Consider the following 15,613-nt stretch of genomic DNA (forward strand, 5'->3'; position numbering starts at 1 on the left):
AACATAGCTTAAAATGACCACAGAGCAGACAATAGTACTAGTGATTGTTTGAGTACTGTAGTTCTTCAGCATTAATAATAAATGATGAGACTTCTCGATGAAACTTGAAAAATTGCAATGGGGTTATCTTGATTTTTATATGCCTTTTGTAAAATTTCCTAAACTCTTTTTTTAAGAGTGCTTAATGACACTTTAGTTTAATCTGGTGTAGTTTACAATGACTTTTCTCTTTTGGACAGCATTTCAGCTTTCTGAGAGATCCTTGCTTTCTTTGAATATCTGGTTGTCCTGCAGCTTAATAGTACTGGTGATCTTCTGCTCTGTGTTTACAGTATGCTTTCTTTTGAAAAAAACGTACAAAAACTCTTCTGCCTTCAGACTGAATTTTGATCAGTTTCTTTTAGTTTTAAATTAAACATAAGAACACAAATTTACATATACGGCATTGTAGGGTGTTCATTGCCAACTTACTAGCCCAGGGAAAATGCTTGTCTTGTGTTTTTGCTGTCAGTTCTGGTGATGTTTTCTAACTGAAGCCCTTAGTTCACTGTCTTGGACTTAGAAGATAGTTCTGTGTTCTGTGGGGTCCTGAATTAGCTTCTTCATGAAGTAGGACTGGACTTTACAGTACCTAGAACAGCCCCAGTGTGCTGCACATCGACCTTTACTCAGAAGGCATAAGATAATTGAAATCTACTCGTGGTAGTAGTAGTGCTTCTAGTAGTACCAGTAGTACTTAACTACTGTTTCATGTCCTTGTATGTTTTCTGATCTCCTTGACCGCATGGGTCATCTGCTTCCTTTAGTCAGGTACTACTGGTTTGGGAATAGGCACTAAGAAATAAGAGTAACTTCTGCATGAATGTATTTGTAAAGCGAACGGGAATAAAGCTGTTGTTTTATTCTTTCTATTATTCTGTGGTAATTGGAATATATATTATAATGTGAATATCCATTATGTCACAGACTGTCATGATAGGGACTCGATGTAGATGAGGAATGGAATGAATGTCTTCATTTTTTTTTTCTATCTCATTCTTTTTTGGGCTGATGCAGATAGTTGGACTAATCTGACAGAATAATTTTCATAAATTTCTTTTATACACACCTTAAATGTCTAATATTTTAGCTAGGAAGGCTGTAGTTTAAAGTTGCAGCTAGAATCTTTTTGAACATTCAGCTTCATTCCATCATCTCGATCTGGAGATCTTACATTCCTCACCTTACACTTTGAGAAGAGAATTGGAACATAAATCATATAAAATGACCTACCATTGAGGAGAAAGCATACAATATAAGATCAGTGCATATATGTGTTATCAGCTATATCATCTTGTGCATTTTCTACTGTAGAGGATTTCAGGCTGAAAAATCTTGTAAATAATCTTTTGCCTTTTAACCAGTACTTAACATTCCAAATCCCAGAGTCAAACTCTAATGTTATAAATTGAAAGTTGAGTATGTTAACTGTCTGTACCTAAAGTAAACAAACCATTTTGCAAGCAAAATGGAATTTAGACAAGAGATGCAAAGAATTAACTAAGTGGTTGACTCTTTCAGGACTAGTTTAAAACTTTAGTCTTTGTTATGGTGGTTGAAATAAGAATATCTGGCTTTCAAGTGGAGTTTCATGTAACAAAAATAATTTAATCATATGAAAGCAGCAGAAGTGAATATATACTTTTCCTTTTTCCATTTCAGCCACATCTGAAAATGTTCTGAGTGCTTTGGATTTTACAATGTCTTTGTGGTTGCATTGTTTCTCATCAGTTGCTGTAAGAGTTTTCCCTGGTTTAAAAAATGGAAGCTAAAAATGCTGCTAGATGCATCATTACGCTTTTTTTTTCATAGTTAAATGCAAAATTGATTTTTTGAGATGTTTATAGCAATCTAGTAATGTGTGTCTAATTGTTATTTTCATTTTTCTTGCCTGTATAATGTACTTTATGTATTACTACCCATTTCTGACGCAGAGTAATACTTCAACTTTTTTCCCTATTTTTAGATCCATAGAAGTAAAAACAAATGGAAATTTCATCTCAAAGATGGCATCATGAATCTTAATGGAAGAGATTATGTATTTTCCAAAGCCATTGGGGATGCAGAATGGTGAAGTTTTTAAAACAAACAAAACAAAACAAAAAAAACTCCCTGTAAAAGGAAAAAAATCAAAAGCAGGAAAGGTTGAGACTTGGACTTATACTCCAACCAAAATGTGTATCTGCACATCAGAAATAAAGCATAAACAAAAGTATTGGAACAAAGGTAAAATGTGGCAACAAAGACACTACTTCAGATGAGCAAGCCATGGACTGTAGCAGCTATAGCATTGTCTGGGAGCTGGTTTTGTGTGTTAGGAATACCTTAATTATCAATTCTACATACAGGTACCTACAGCTGGTATTTAGCATGTAAGGCTTTGTCCCCCCTTCTTCCCTTGGTTTAAGATTTTAAAATACTTCTTCCACTGATTGAAGGAACTCTTCCCTTTGATAGATTATTAATCTGAAAATGCTTATTGTGTGTACAAATCTTTGCTTTGAACACTTCCTTTTGGTAGTGAGGATGGTCAGAATGTTACTTAACTGCGCGCAAGCTTTGTACAGAAGGGTAAGAATTAAGGTGTTAAATTTTAAATAACTTGTATAAGGAAAATATTTTTAATTCTGATATGCTCATTAATTATAATATCTATTTGTTGTTTTCAGTTCAGTTCCCCATAAACAAGTTGTTGTTCCTAGCAATTATAAAATGGTAAAATGATCATTTATATTTCAAAATTATTTTATGTGAGTGATACCTTTCATTTGGGGCTGTATTTTTTTTTAAATACTAAGCACCTGTAGCTCTGGGTTCCCCCGTCCCAAAGTCAGACTGCTTAACTTTTAAACTATATTCTTGCTGTTTGGTGGTGGTTCAGCATCATTGAACTGAAATGAATAGTACAATTTTCATTGACTTCTTAAAAATGCTTTGGAGAGCTTTTGAATCAGATGTGTAGATAATCACATAATAGATTTAATTCCTTTACCTACTTACTACATCTGTAGTTCAGACATCCACAAATAATTGAACAGAACACAAGAATGACTAAATTTTTAATACAGAAAGTAACATAAAAATTCTAACATCCTGACTGCAACTCTGTTAATCAAAGATCAGCTTTACTGAAAAGTATAGCCATAAGTTACCTGCAGCAGTTAATCTCTCTAAAGTTTCCAGGTGGCATATAGTTTCATGAAAAGAGCTGCACAGCTTTAGAGAACACAAATTTTTTTAAAGCATCCTTAAACTGACTTGGTAACAGAAAATCGAACAGTTGGATGCACTAAATCTTGTGTAGCGACTTTCTCTTTTCCAAAGGTATGATTTTTTATTTTTATTTTTCCCCTTGGTGTGTGTGTGTGAAAAGCAACAACGTTGCTCCCCCGTGGTTCCTCTCGTCCTGAGAACTTGAACACCTTTTCTTTATGCATAGGTTATTCTTGTAAACCCTGCTTCCAGAAATGGAGTTACTTTTGGATGAGGAGAGGGAATGGGCATTATACTTATAAAACTGTGTTGAGGAGGGAATGTTCGTGTGGCTCACCATTTCAAAAAAATGTCTTTCGCTGGGTGCTTGGGAAGGCAATGAAATGGACAACAGCAAAGATGATTTTAAATAAATTGGGGAAGACTTACAGAAGCAGACATTTGATCATGAGTTCTGACCTTATTTTTAATCTTGAGAGTGAAACTTACTAAACGTAATTTAACAAAGTCACAAGTGTATTTTGGCAGTATATAAGCACTGCCCTAATTTTCATTTTGATTTACTTGCTTTCAGGTGTGTTCATTCATAGTCTAAATAGTATGTAAAAGAAACCAACAAAGAAACTCAAAATACATTGCAAGGAGTGTTTTTTTTTGCTGTGATTTTGTACACCTGTGCTCTCATTGATAAGGACTAAAACTGCCTGTAGGCCATGTCTAGAGCCATGTGGTTGTTAGTAAGCTATCTACATACATAAGCTTTATGATAAGTTAATTGGTATTTTTTCTAATTCATTCTTAAGTAATGTCACCATCATTCAGAGTGTGTTTGTGGCTCAGGGCATCAAGGTATGTCAAACTGGTGTTTGCTTTCTTCCGAACGAAGCAGATATTTTATTATTTTATTTTTACCACTGTTGACACTTCTATGTACAACTGCAATGAAGTGAATAATTTACCAACTAATACCTTCCCTCACCTTTTCTGTATCTGTTTCCAGTGAGTCTTAAGTAATGGGCTTCAGAAGAATTCCCATAACACTGCACAACCAAACCAACAAAGGAAAAAAATCACTTTTTTTTTTTTTTTTTAATAGATTCCTGTTTATGCTACTGGAACCCAGATTATGTGGACAACACTTTATTTTCATACATCTTAGTCATTTTTTCACCCACATATGCGTACTAGAAGCTGCATAGCCTTTTAATTTATTTTTAAGGGATAGCAGAACATTACAGGTAACTTAAGCTTATACTATTCTAAAGGATGTATGAAGCTGTCTGAACTTGCACAGTCTCTTGCAAGCTAATTGTATGCTATGCTTTTCAGATGAGAAATTTTGTCTTCAAATACAGTACCTGTGAAACTTTATGAAAGCCAGTCAGACATGAACATACCAAACTGTGCTCTTATTGCTACATCAAGTGTTCCTTTTTTAAGTCAAAAAGCATGTTTTAATTTTATTTTATTGTAGCAGCTTGCTGTAAGAATGTAGTTTGCTTAATTTTACTATTGTACTTGAATTTTAATCATGGTTTTAACAATGTAACTGAACAGACCATTTCACTAGGTTCCACAGAAACCATTCCTTTCAGAGGGCAAGGGATTCCCATGTTCATAGTTCATAAATTTTTGTTTCCTTTGAAATATTTTTTGTTGCTGATTTTTTTTTCTTTCAAATAGTTCAGTATTATGGAAACAATTAATGATTTCAAGAGGGCTTATGTTAAAATTTGCACAGATAATGGAGCACCTTTTTATGACGGAAAAAATGGGGAAAGATACCTTCATAATTATAACCATGATGGCTGATGGAAACTTGCAGAGCAACTGGGCAAAATTGGGAGTCTTGTGCCTTTTCAGTTTCAGCAGAATACCTGTTTTGCCAGTATATATATTTTTTTTAATTTTTTTTGGATTCCCAAGAGAGTAAATTTCCTGCAGTGCTTCAATCAAAAAAAGCAACTTTTTTGCTCTAATTCTGTTGGGTTCTAGTGTGTGCAATCATTTAAAAACATCTAAGTTGAAAACAAATGGAAATATGTTTTCTGTTAAGGAGATGATAGATAATTTAGTTGCGTAAGGAACTTTATATTGGACTATTTAAATAAAATTGTGATTTTATTCCCCCTGAGTTGCTGGTTAGTGACAAGATTTCTTTGAGGCTTCATACTCCTCGTTCCCTCATTGTACTCACAAGTTGCATTTGAGCATCATTCAATTTCCTAAACACAATTTGAAGTGATAATTGTGGTCTGAGTTAGTTTCCAAGAACATGATACATGATTCTGAAGCACAGTTTCTAGAAAAGTGCAAAGAGCATGTTTTATCATGTAACAGGTTTTTTACAAATGTTTTTCTATTTCTGCTGCAGAATAGGAGTGTTAAAAGTGAATTTCGTTGTCTGTGAAAATAATTCTACCACTTGACAGTTAGCAGTAATTACGTCACTGTAAAACATTAGCAGAGGAAAATTTCTTAATTCCAGTGAAGCAGTTAGAGACCTTGTTAACTAAAGTTCATTTTGATTCAGTCTCCTCAAATTGTTTAAAAAAAAATAAAAATTTAAAAACAAAATGGGAAAAGCCAAAATTCCTCCTAAAGCAAAAGCTTCCTAATCAAATGCAATAAGACATCGTTCAGGAGGTGAAGAGCAGTTTTAGGATAATGCGCACTGGTTGACACTGGGCTGCTTTACACAGCGTCGTGGGGTTTGTTGTGTGCCGCACCCCCATCCACACACACCCAACTGAAATTAGAGTTCTCAGACTTGGAGAGTAATGACTATAAAAGACGAAGAAACTTGCACATTGTTTTGTATTGGTGTCTGGCATCTAGAGTCTTGTTTTCCCATTGCTGTGATTGGGTGGGAAATGTGTAAAAAAACAGTCCATTGGTTTCCCTGTTGTCTACTTTTTTTTTTTTTAGGGAGTTCATGCAGTGTGTCTTTTAATTATTATTTGGTGGATTTGACATTGTGGAACAAAAGGAGTTTGTTTGTTTGTTTTTTTTTAACAGGATGAACTACCTTGGGTTAGTTATATGTACAGTCATCCAATGAGACATGTTCCAGAGTGCATAGGGTACCAATAGAATATGGAGTGGGGGAATATCCTTTTTTGCTGTTCTGAGCTACTATTGTCAACTGCTGTTGTACATATACTGTTATGTGTAAGGGGGTAAATATATTTATTATGTTTGTAAAATTCATTCTGTACAATTGCAGATCAAGGTTGCTCCTCTGTGATATACAGGATATTATGTTTCAAAGGCCATGCTTGGAATACAATTAGAGAACTTAGTATTTTGATGTACTAAGACCTATTTTAAGTTTAATATTTTGCCTTTGCAAAAACTTTAATTAAAGATGTTATTTAAAAATGTTTGCCACTTCATTTACTATCTTGCATGTGCATTTGTTTTATACACAATGTTTAATGTTTATCACTGTAATAACAATGAAGATTCTGAATTTATTTTTTTCACAAGAGTAACTTCTCTGTCACCTACTTGTTGAGTTTGCTTTGTAGGCTTTCTATTTAAAATAATCAGAATGTCATAAAAAGTCACATTTTAATCTTGGTGCCAGACATCTGTATTTATTTAAGAATTACTGCCCTGTGGTAACTGGAGAGACTCGCGTCTTGAGACAAGATTGGTGTGTGATCTGCAGTGTTAGTCCTGTAAATGAAAATGCAGGACTACCGCAAATAAAATACCCAGTTGTTGGAGGAGAGCAGGATAAGCAGAAAGGTTTTGGCAGTGACACAGATTGACAGAATAGCTTTCTAGTGTGAGCAGGTGACATCTTAGTTTTGGATAGTCTGAAAAACCATACTGCTTTTTTGTCTTATTTACTATTTTCTAAAGGATTTTGAAATGATTCATAAGAAGTATCAGAAATTATGATATTTATTTAGTCCTATCACTGCTATCTGAGTTTGCATACTATGTAAGAAAAAAATAAATTGGAAAAATCACCTGTAGTTTTGGCCAAAATAATTTCAAAAGGACACCAAAAAGGGGACGAAAAGCAGAACAGTGACAAATTAGTAGCAGCCTCAAGTTAAAAAAACAAAACAAAACAAAACAAAACCCAAGCTGTTTTCATCCCTTAAAGATAAAAGCATTACTGTTGTGAATGTTAACTGTGCTCACCCAGCTGTGCATGAGCAAAGTATTTCAGGGGTGGTTATTTGCCAACTCAAACGTATTTAAAATACCAGATTTTTTCTAATTGATTTCTTTATGGCTTTATTCTTTAACTGCTGAAGTAAGAGAGGATAAGGGGTCTTAGGATAGCATTTAATGTATCCCCATTTGATCTCAATTAGATACCATTCTTACAACGTACAGTTTTATAACTGTGTTACCTTTGGAGTCTGGGTTTTGCATTGTTTTTTGAAGTAGGGCTTTCATTTGAAGCCTGGCTGAAGACTAAATCTTGCTGCTTATTGTCAGAGCAGTCTCTGTCAGTCTTTTTTTTTCCAAAGTGTTTTTTCACCACTAATGGGATTATGCCAACACCACTCTAATCCTTCCAGATGTAATGACATCTGTCGTTCAACTGCAGTTCGTTTCACTGTACTATTTTTTACCTTCATTGTGGATATCTAAAAATCACAGAAGTATATTTATAACAAATTATTCCTTAGAGCGAAGACTTTCATGGTAATTTTGATGTGAAATGCCTGTACAATTAAATCTTTTTACATGGTGTAAACATGCATGTACTTGGTTAACTTTAAGGGCAATCTGAAATAACAAGGTAATGCATAGAGATGAAGTGCTGAAAATACACTTTGCTTTCCAAGTCGTACTGAGTGACCCATCCACTCCCATAGTTAAAATCCCCTCTCTGGAGATGGATGCTGGTCGGCCGGTATTTTAAAGTGCCTTTTGGTGATATTATTTCTTAAAAATACAACTGGGTGTATTTGGTTTATACTTTCTTGTTTTAGTTTTTGTTCTTAGTTCAGTTTTGTATAAGAAATTGTAAACAGTAAGTGTTCTATTCGGACAAGTGTATTTCAATAACAAATTCAAAACAAAGCTATTGATAAATGGTAAAACAAAAAATCTTGATACACAAACTTATGTGGACACACAATTGTGTCATGTTAGAAATGCTTTTCTTTTGCTAGAGGTACCAAATGAAGCAGAACTGCACTGCAGACAAGCCCTCCAGACACCCGAACAGAAGACGTGTTTGGAATCAGCAGCTGGGATGCTGCTTTTCAAGCTGCAGGAGTCAGTGCAGGAGCTGGCAGGATTTAATGTCAAGGTAAAGAAAACTCCTACCTAGCAGGCATAAGATGATGATGGAGACAATGGTTTGGACTATCAAAACAAGGAAGGCAATCTGTTCTACCAAACCACCTTGCTTCCTGATTTTTCCAAAGGCTTGTTCCCGTTTCTCCTAGGAATCCTGCTGCAAGGTCCCTGCAGATAGGGCTCCTCCACATGTCCTGCCTGACCAGTGCCTGAGGACTTCATGCAGACTTTTCCCCTCAGAGGAACCGGCAAACTCCAGGTGGGCTGCCCTGATTCAGCAGGTAATGTTTTCTGAGAAATACGGTGTTCTAGGGAGTACAGCACTTCTGAAAATGATACATGGCAGAATTCACCCTGCAAAACTTCTGTTAGTAGATTTTGTTCTGTTTTGGGCGGCTCGTTTCTGAGAAAATTTTTGCAGGATGGAAGTTCTTTCCTTCTGGGCTTACCTTGTCAAAACTTTTAACAAGACGAAAAGGTTTGTACTGGGAATAAGATTTCTGATGCACTGTTCTCTGTGACCTGAATTTGGCTGATTTCAGCAAATAGTTTTAATCTTAAAACACTAAAGCAGCAGCTAGTAAAATTTCCCATATATATGGAGAGTTAACACATTGCTTGATAAGTGTGGTGATGCAATACTAATGCTAAAAGCTGTTCAGTTAAAGAAGAAATGTATTTGCTTTGCAGCCACTTCTGCATTTATCGCTAGTTGGTTTTGGAAGGGAGCAGAGAGGAAGTGAAGCAATGCTTAAGAGATCAAATTGCTCTTAATGTATATATATAGAATAACTTCTGGCTTTCATTTTCTGTTCCAAATTGTTCTGTTCATACCTTTTGCAGCTTTCTATAATTTCTCCCTGAGGTGGCTGTGTGTATGTTGCCATGTAGCTTAAATCAGTTCTAGACAATAGGTACGTGGAAAATGTAAAGTACTTCATATATGGCACAGGATTTCTGCCGTGGTAAGGGAAAGAGTCATAAAGAGACTCGGGAAGGAGGAAACTGAGAGAACACAGGATAAGGGTAAGGTAGCAAGACTTTTTACAAAATCTGAGAGAGTGCAAACATGCTTAGTGGTAGGGAGAGAAGTGTAAGTAAGGAACAAAAACCTGTTTTTTTTTTCCAGGACTTTTCTTGGGAAAGTGCATCTGCCAGTGCGTCAGCCACCCATTCCAATTCTCTTTTACCACGATATACCTCGTTGCTGGGTTTAATTGGAAGTCTGCAGCTAGCTACAAAGAATTGTTCTGCTGTTTCCCCAGTTCCCTCTAGGCAGCAGCAGTAACCCACCTATGATTTAGGGAATTCTTTGACTACAGTCAGCCTACAAACAGCACTGTAGGTGCAGCACAAATACAGTCGTCTTGCTGCTTAGTATTTCAGTGCTATCCTGTATGTGCCAGTTAGCAGTGAGCCATGGAGAAGACAGACAAATAGAGCCTTAGAAATTCGAGTGATAGTTTTTTTTGTTAAAACCCACATTACTGCTTGGATTTTTTGTTGCAGTTTGCCTTCACGTAAGGCAGGGAGTACTGTCATTTTCCCTCACAGTTGCGCTTTTCAAGGAAAAGCCACTGTCATTTCAGCTGTAAGACAACCAGCATGGGTTTCATAGTCTAGCCAGTTAACAGCGCCAGTGTTGGCAACAGGAAGGCAGCAAAGTAGTTCTTTAAAAAAGTATCACAATATATGTACAAGGAACAGTCCTATCCCACTGTAATGACTGTTTAGTGGGCTCTTAGATAAACATAATGAATGAAGTTGATGTTCACAGCAGCAAAAAAAAAAAAAAAAAAGCTCTTCAAAAAAAAGAAAAATAGAGAACCAAAGGGTTCTCTATTTGTCCTCACCACAGCTGCATAGTGAACGTCTGAGAACCAAAATGAGCGTGCTCTTCTTTACCTAATGCATTAACAAAGCTCTGTAAGCTTCGGCTAAACCACACAGATGCACAACAGTAAAGATGTGGCTTCAGGTGGCCACACATACAGGGCTTGGCATTGTATAGAATCAGAACAACATGGAGTGCTACTACCCAAAAACAGGGTAAGCTTGGGTTGATTCATATTAAAGCAGAAAGTGAACTCTTCAAAGAAGGAAGTTCACGGTGGCCCAAAAGAGTTCCAAGTCCTATGCTGCAGTTGATGAGACTTTTCCATTTTTTTTGAATACTGATACAATATGTTAAGGGTGGAAAATAAGGACTGGCAATTACAAACAAACAAAAAAAAATCCACAGGATTAGTATTCTGTGTAATCTGAGACCCTGAGATAATCTGAAGTACTGTAGCAATTCACACCAACATGTGTGCATCATGGGGAAAGGAGGTTAAAACTGGTGGGTTATGCTGATAAAATTGTCCATGTATGGACCTTTTAGAGCATCCATTGATTTGCTTTCATGTCACTATAATCACACAAAAATAAGTTAGGCTAGACAGAAGAAACTAAACAGTTTAAAAGTATTTCAGTTTTGATGTAGATGTGTTATTGGCCCAGTATCAATTCTAGGTCTACAGTGCTGTCAGAACGTCTCAGTGTGCGTCACCAGGACCTCTTAACCACCTTCTGTTCCAGGGCATGATAATGGCCCTTCACAACTTGTGCCATAGCCAACAAAGCCTACATCAGAGTGCAGTGTCATATATTTTCACAATCCCTTCCAAGGAGTAGGGGAGTGCACAACAAAAAGGCACGATTAGGTGTTCAATTAATTGTGTGCCTTACCCCATCCAATTTTAACTGCAAGCCAGACACCATTTGATTGTGGAGGGGTTTTAGACCAAGGGTGCCTTGCGTCTGTTAGGGGAAAAAAAACAAATAACAGATTATGCTGCTATTGCCAAACAGCCTGGAAAGGAGGGGTTGGCTCATTTTAACACATGAGTATAGGAGTTCTGCTCAGCTCAAGCTTTACTATTCAAGGATTTCTTTCATACGAATTTTCCAAAGGCTATATTGTGAGCATTAATATATAAACTATCTGGCAAGAAAGGAAATAGAAGTGCGTTTCGTTTATGTTTGTATGCTGAAAAGCTATGGTACTGATTTGAAATTTACTTTTTATTACTTATTACAGGTTCCAGGATTCCGTAGCAGGGTGTGCTTTACTTTGACTGTAGCTGACCCACTGCAGGTGGTGTCATCTGTCTACTCATACAAAAAAACGTGTCTGTCCTTGGGTGGGGAGAAGGGAGATAGCCAGCTTAAATTGCTCACAGAAAATTTCAAGTCTCATAACCAAGGCTGCGATGCAGCTTTACAGCTTTTTTCTTCTCTGTGTCTGAGAATGAGGAAGTCTTTCATTGTGTATGTATTGGCACTATAAATTATGCAAATACAATCTCACAAGTTTATGTAGAAAAAATATTGGCGTTTTCTGCCACCCTGAAACGGGATTTTTATATTTTGTTCTCCCATCCAAATTCACAGAGCCAGCCAAAGTCCTGAAGACTGTGGCTCTTGCCATTTCTATGCAGGGTTTTGAGTGAGGACAGCCAGTCTTGCCCTTGCAGCTCAGAGCACATCACTTAAGATGTGTGTTTGTCTTTTTTTTTTTTTTTTTTTTTTTGCCCTGCATATCACTTTATATCTGTGCTGAATTTCTTTTGCCAGTCATTCAGTCTTTCTGCAGTTGTTCATGGTCATATCCGTTCTTCTTGATTCTCTGGATACCTTAGTTTTATTGCAAACTTTCCTTACTGTTCATTCCTTGTTCTAGGTCCCTAATGCACTTGCTGAACAGCACAGGCCTCCTGGAAAGAACTATTTATTCGTGGTCATTTGTTAGCCTACTTGTCCCAGTTAGCATCTACAACTGAGAAAGAGATTGCTTGAGCCCTAAAGCTTCATGAGAGAAGCATAAATGCCACAAGATGTGGCATGGTGCACCGATGCTGAAGTCAACTGAGTTTTTTTAGGACAGGGAGGGTATGTCAAGACTTGACTGATACTTTATTTAGCTATGTGAGAATTCTTGCTGCAGTCTCTCTACCACATAATTTTCTTACTGTGTGTGTTTTCTCATGAAGTATCCAATCGTTAGTCATTGTGGCTGTCACATACAAATCAAGTTTAGAAAGGAGTGTGAAAATGATCAAATACCAGATTTAGTCTTTGAAGAGGATCTCATAGCTGTTAGGTGATTCTTCTGACTGTCTTGAATGTTTTCAGTGATGATTTTGGAACTCCGGAGCTCAGCAGTAATCTCAGTAAAATACAGATGTATCTTTCCATCTCTGCTGCACTGAAATGGCTGTTTAGGACAACTTTTTCCCTGCTAGTTGTGGGGAAAAAAACAAAATCTCCGTCAAATAGTGTCAGTCTTTTTTGGCTGTGTGCTAGCCAAGGAGAACAATTAAATTCAGTGCAGGAGAAATGGTCTTAACTTCTTTTAGAGGAAAAATATTCTAAAACCTTCAGAAAAGCTCACTGGGCCTCTTAAAATTTCAAACAAAACATTTTATTCTAATGCGCTGCATTATTTCTGAAGTATTCTAGAGAAAGGAAAAAAAAAGTGCTTACTGCCGGGAATAGGACATCTTGCTGAGACAGTTAAAATAGCAAGTATTACATCAGGGTGTATGCAAAACCAAAAATGGCTGACAGGACTGACCAGAGCAGAAATGCAAGAGAATATCTATAGGATACAGCTATTTACAAATAAACACATGAAAAATAATTTATTTGAAAGTCTACTGCATGGATGTTTCCCGTAGCTTCTTAAATATTTTTCATTGAGATAAACACAAAAGGAAGATGCAAGACAAAACAGAAATACCTAACTTTGTTCATAACGGCAATATCACAGAATCTTTTTAATTGACAAAATATATGCAGTGGTGGGAGATAAAGTTCAATAATGTGTAAATGCACGTCTTCCGTAAGTAACAGCAAAGGGCTGTATTAATTCAAAGTCATACTGCAGGCAGTCCAAAATTCCACGTCTTTCCAATGTCCTAGTAGTTTCCATGGAGTGAATCTTCTGGTTTCATTTAAGGTGAAAAGATGTTTGAAATAAGTGATCTGTGGTACTTCTAAAAACAATTTTAAAATGTTAATTGATTTAGTCTTTCCTCTCTTTTTGAAAAAGCATATGATTCAAGCTTGGATTTTCTTTTCCCCCCTACTGGTACACTAGTGCATATGGAATTTGTAGCATAAATACATGTATACAGTATATGCATGGAATTTGATTGTCTTAGCTTCTGATGAAGTGATAAAGGCACTCAGGAAAGTATGGACAGATAACCATTTCTCCCTTTAACGAGCATTTCTGTGTCAGAAGGACAGCAGAATCTGAGGGCACGGGTTGCAACTGTAGTAGCTTGCTGTGTATGGTACTCTTGGACAGGACTAGGGTGCTCTGAATGCTACTGTCCCAAGATGGAGTTAACAGTGATGGAATAATTTTTTTTATAAGACCATGTCACAGTTTCAGTGAATGGTAGGCCCTTTTTTCTGTTCCCTGAAGCAGCCTTTATTTATAATTAGGAATGTGAAATCAAATTGTGTTTGAACGAGTATGTATGTGGCATTCACAATCCTGCAGTTACTGGCTGTAACAGCTCATAGTTGGAAGGGCTCTACCATTATGTTTGTTTGGAGCCTACTGACTCTCATTGTAAGAGTCTTGACTGCTGTCTGCTCAATTTAATCACTATTCTCCAAAGACTGTAACTCCATTAAAATTGTATAGATACTACAAAAATGAGCTTTAAAATACCTACCTGAAGGCAGAGACTCACTCAGTATTCTTTGTTCTCATGGTAGGCATTCCAAATAGATAGGTGAAATAATCAATGGCAATCTCAGCACCAGTCCTGCAGAGCTAGTATCTACATTTGGCTGAGAACAGGTCTGATCCTGCTGTCAGAACCAGGCACTTGTGCCACACAAGTGTTAACAAGCTGATGCAGAGCAGCTTCTAACCCGACTCCTGATCTCTGCAGGAGATGCAGAGAGCCAGGCCCTGGCTTATTTGACTGTGGCATGTGGGTGAAGTTACCACAGCCAAGCCTGATCTAAAGTTTGGCTGTATTTAGCAGCAGGTGTGCCAGAAGGGTGCTTTAGTGCTTCGCTGTAGCAAGAACCTGTGTAATGTTCCTTGTGTCTGAGCTTGCATTTCCTTAAGCACAGTGTGGTGAGTATGCACCTAAGCTGCAGGCATGCAGTGGCCAGCCAAAAGATAACCATGTGGTGTACGTGGCTGTACTGCAGACCTTACAACATTCAGATACAGATCTCCCCACAAGATGGAGAGGTATTCTTAAAACATGTTGGAGGAGCCAGCAGCTGGCCTTCAATTCAGTAACCGAAGGGCATGAAGTAACTTGAAGACACAATCCGCATCCTCTGTCTAAGTGAGGCAGCTCAGCATAGCAAGTGCTAGAAGGAAAGTCATTCTAGCTGTGTAAGAGAGAGGTAAGTAGGAACAGCAGTGGTAAGGAAGCAGTACTTGGTGTTCAACATAAATGTGCTCAGATTCATGGAATCACAGAATGGCTGAGGTTGGAAGTGACTTCTGAAGTCATCTCATCCAAACCCCTGCTCGAGCAGGGCCACCCAGAGCAGGTTAACCAGGATCACACCCAGGTGGCTTTTGAAGATCTCCAAGGAAGAGAGACTACAGCCTGTCTGGGCAGCTTGTGCCAGTGCTCAGTCACCTGTGCAGTAAAGTGGTTCCTGATGTTCAAATTAAACAGCATTGTAGTTAGGTGAAGAATGGAGAGTTGCATTAAAATTTAGTACAATCTCAAATTTTCAACCATCAAAAAAATATGAACAACATTAACTTGACTTGGGTAGACTGAATTTCTTTACAAGAAATTCACATTAAATCGTCTCCTATGTAGGTTTATCAGAAAGTGAGAGAATGTGATAGCAAGAGGTATTTTTGCAACACACAGACAAATGTCCTAATGTTTGTTACCAGTTATGAGTAACAGCAAAATCAATGGTATTTGTCTTTTCGTATTTGCCTTTATAGCAGTAAGAAGCTTCTCTTCTCACTTCACCTAAGTAAACCAAAAACTGCAAACAAAGTCTTGGCTTCATTTCAGGTCAGAATGGTAGGAGCAGAAGG

At 37.1% G+C, this 15,613-nt stretch overlaps 1 protein-coding gene across 1 annotated transcript in view; it reads left to right on the forward strand.

Moving 5' to 3' along the window:
• GTF2A1 (general transcription factor IIA subunit 1) overlaps positions 1 to 6,696 on the forward strand; it is a 28,224-nt gene extending 21,528 nt beyond the window's left edge. Inside the window, exon 9 of the mRNA XM_084288556.1 lies at positions 2,006 to 6,696. Coding sequence (XP_084144682.1) covers positions 2,006 to 2,113 — 108 coding nt within the window. The 3' untranslated portion in view covers positions 2,114 to 6,696. The remainder of the gene's footprint in view (positions 1 to 2,005) is intronic.
• Positions 6,697 to 15,613: the final 8,917 nt, after the last annotated feature.

The sequence above is a fragment of the Netta rufina genome (assembly GCF_964035555.1).
Source record: "Netta rufina genome assembly, chromosome: 5".
Taxonomy (NCBI): domain Eukaryota; kingdom Metazoa; phylum Chordata; class Aves; order Anseriformes; family Anatidae; genus Netta; species Netta rufina.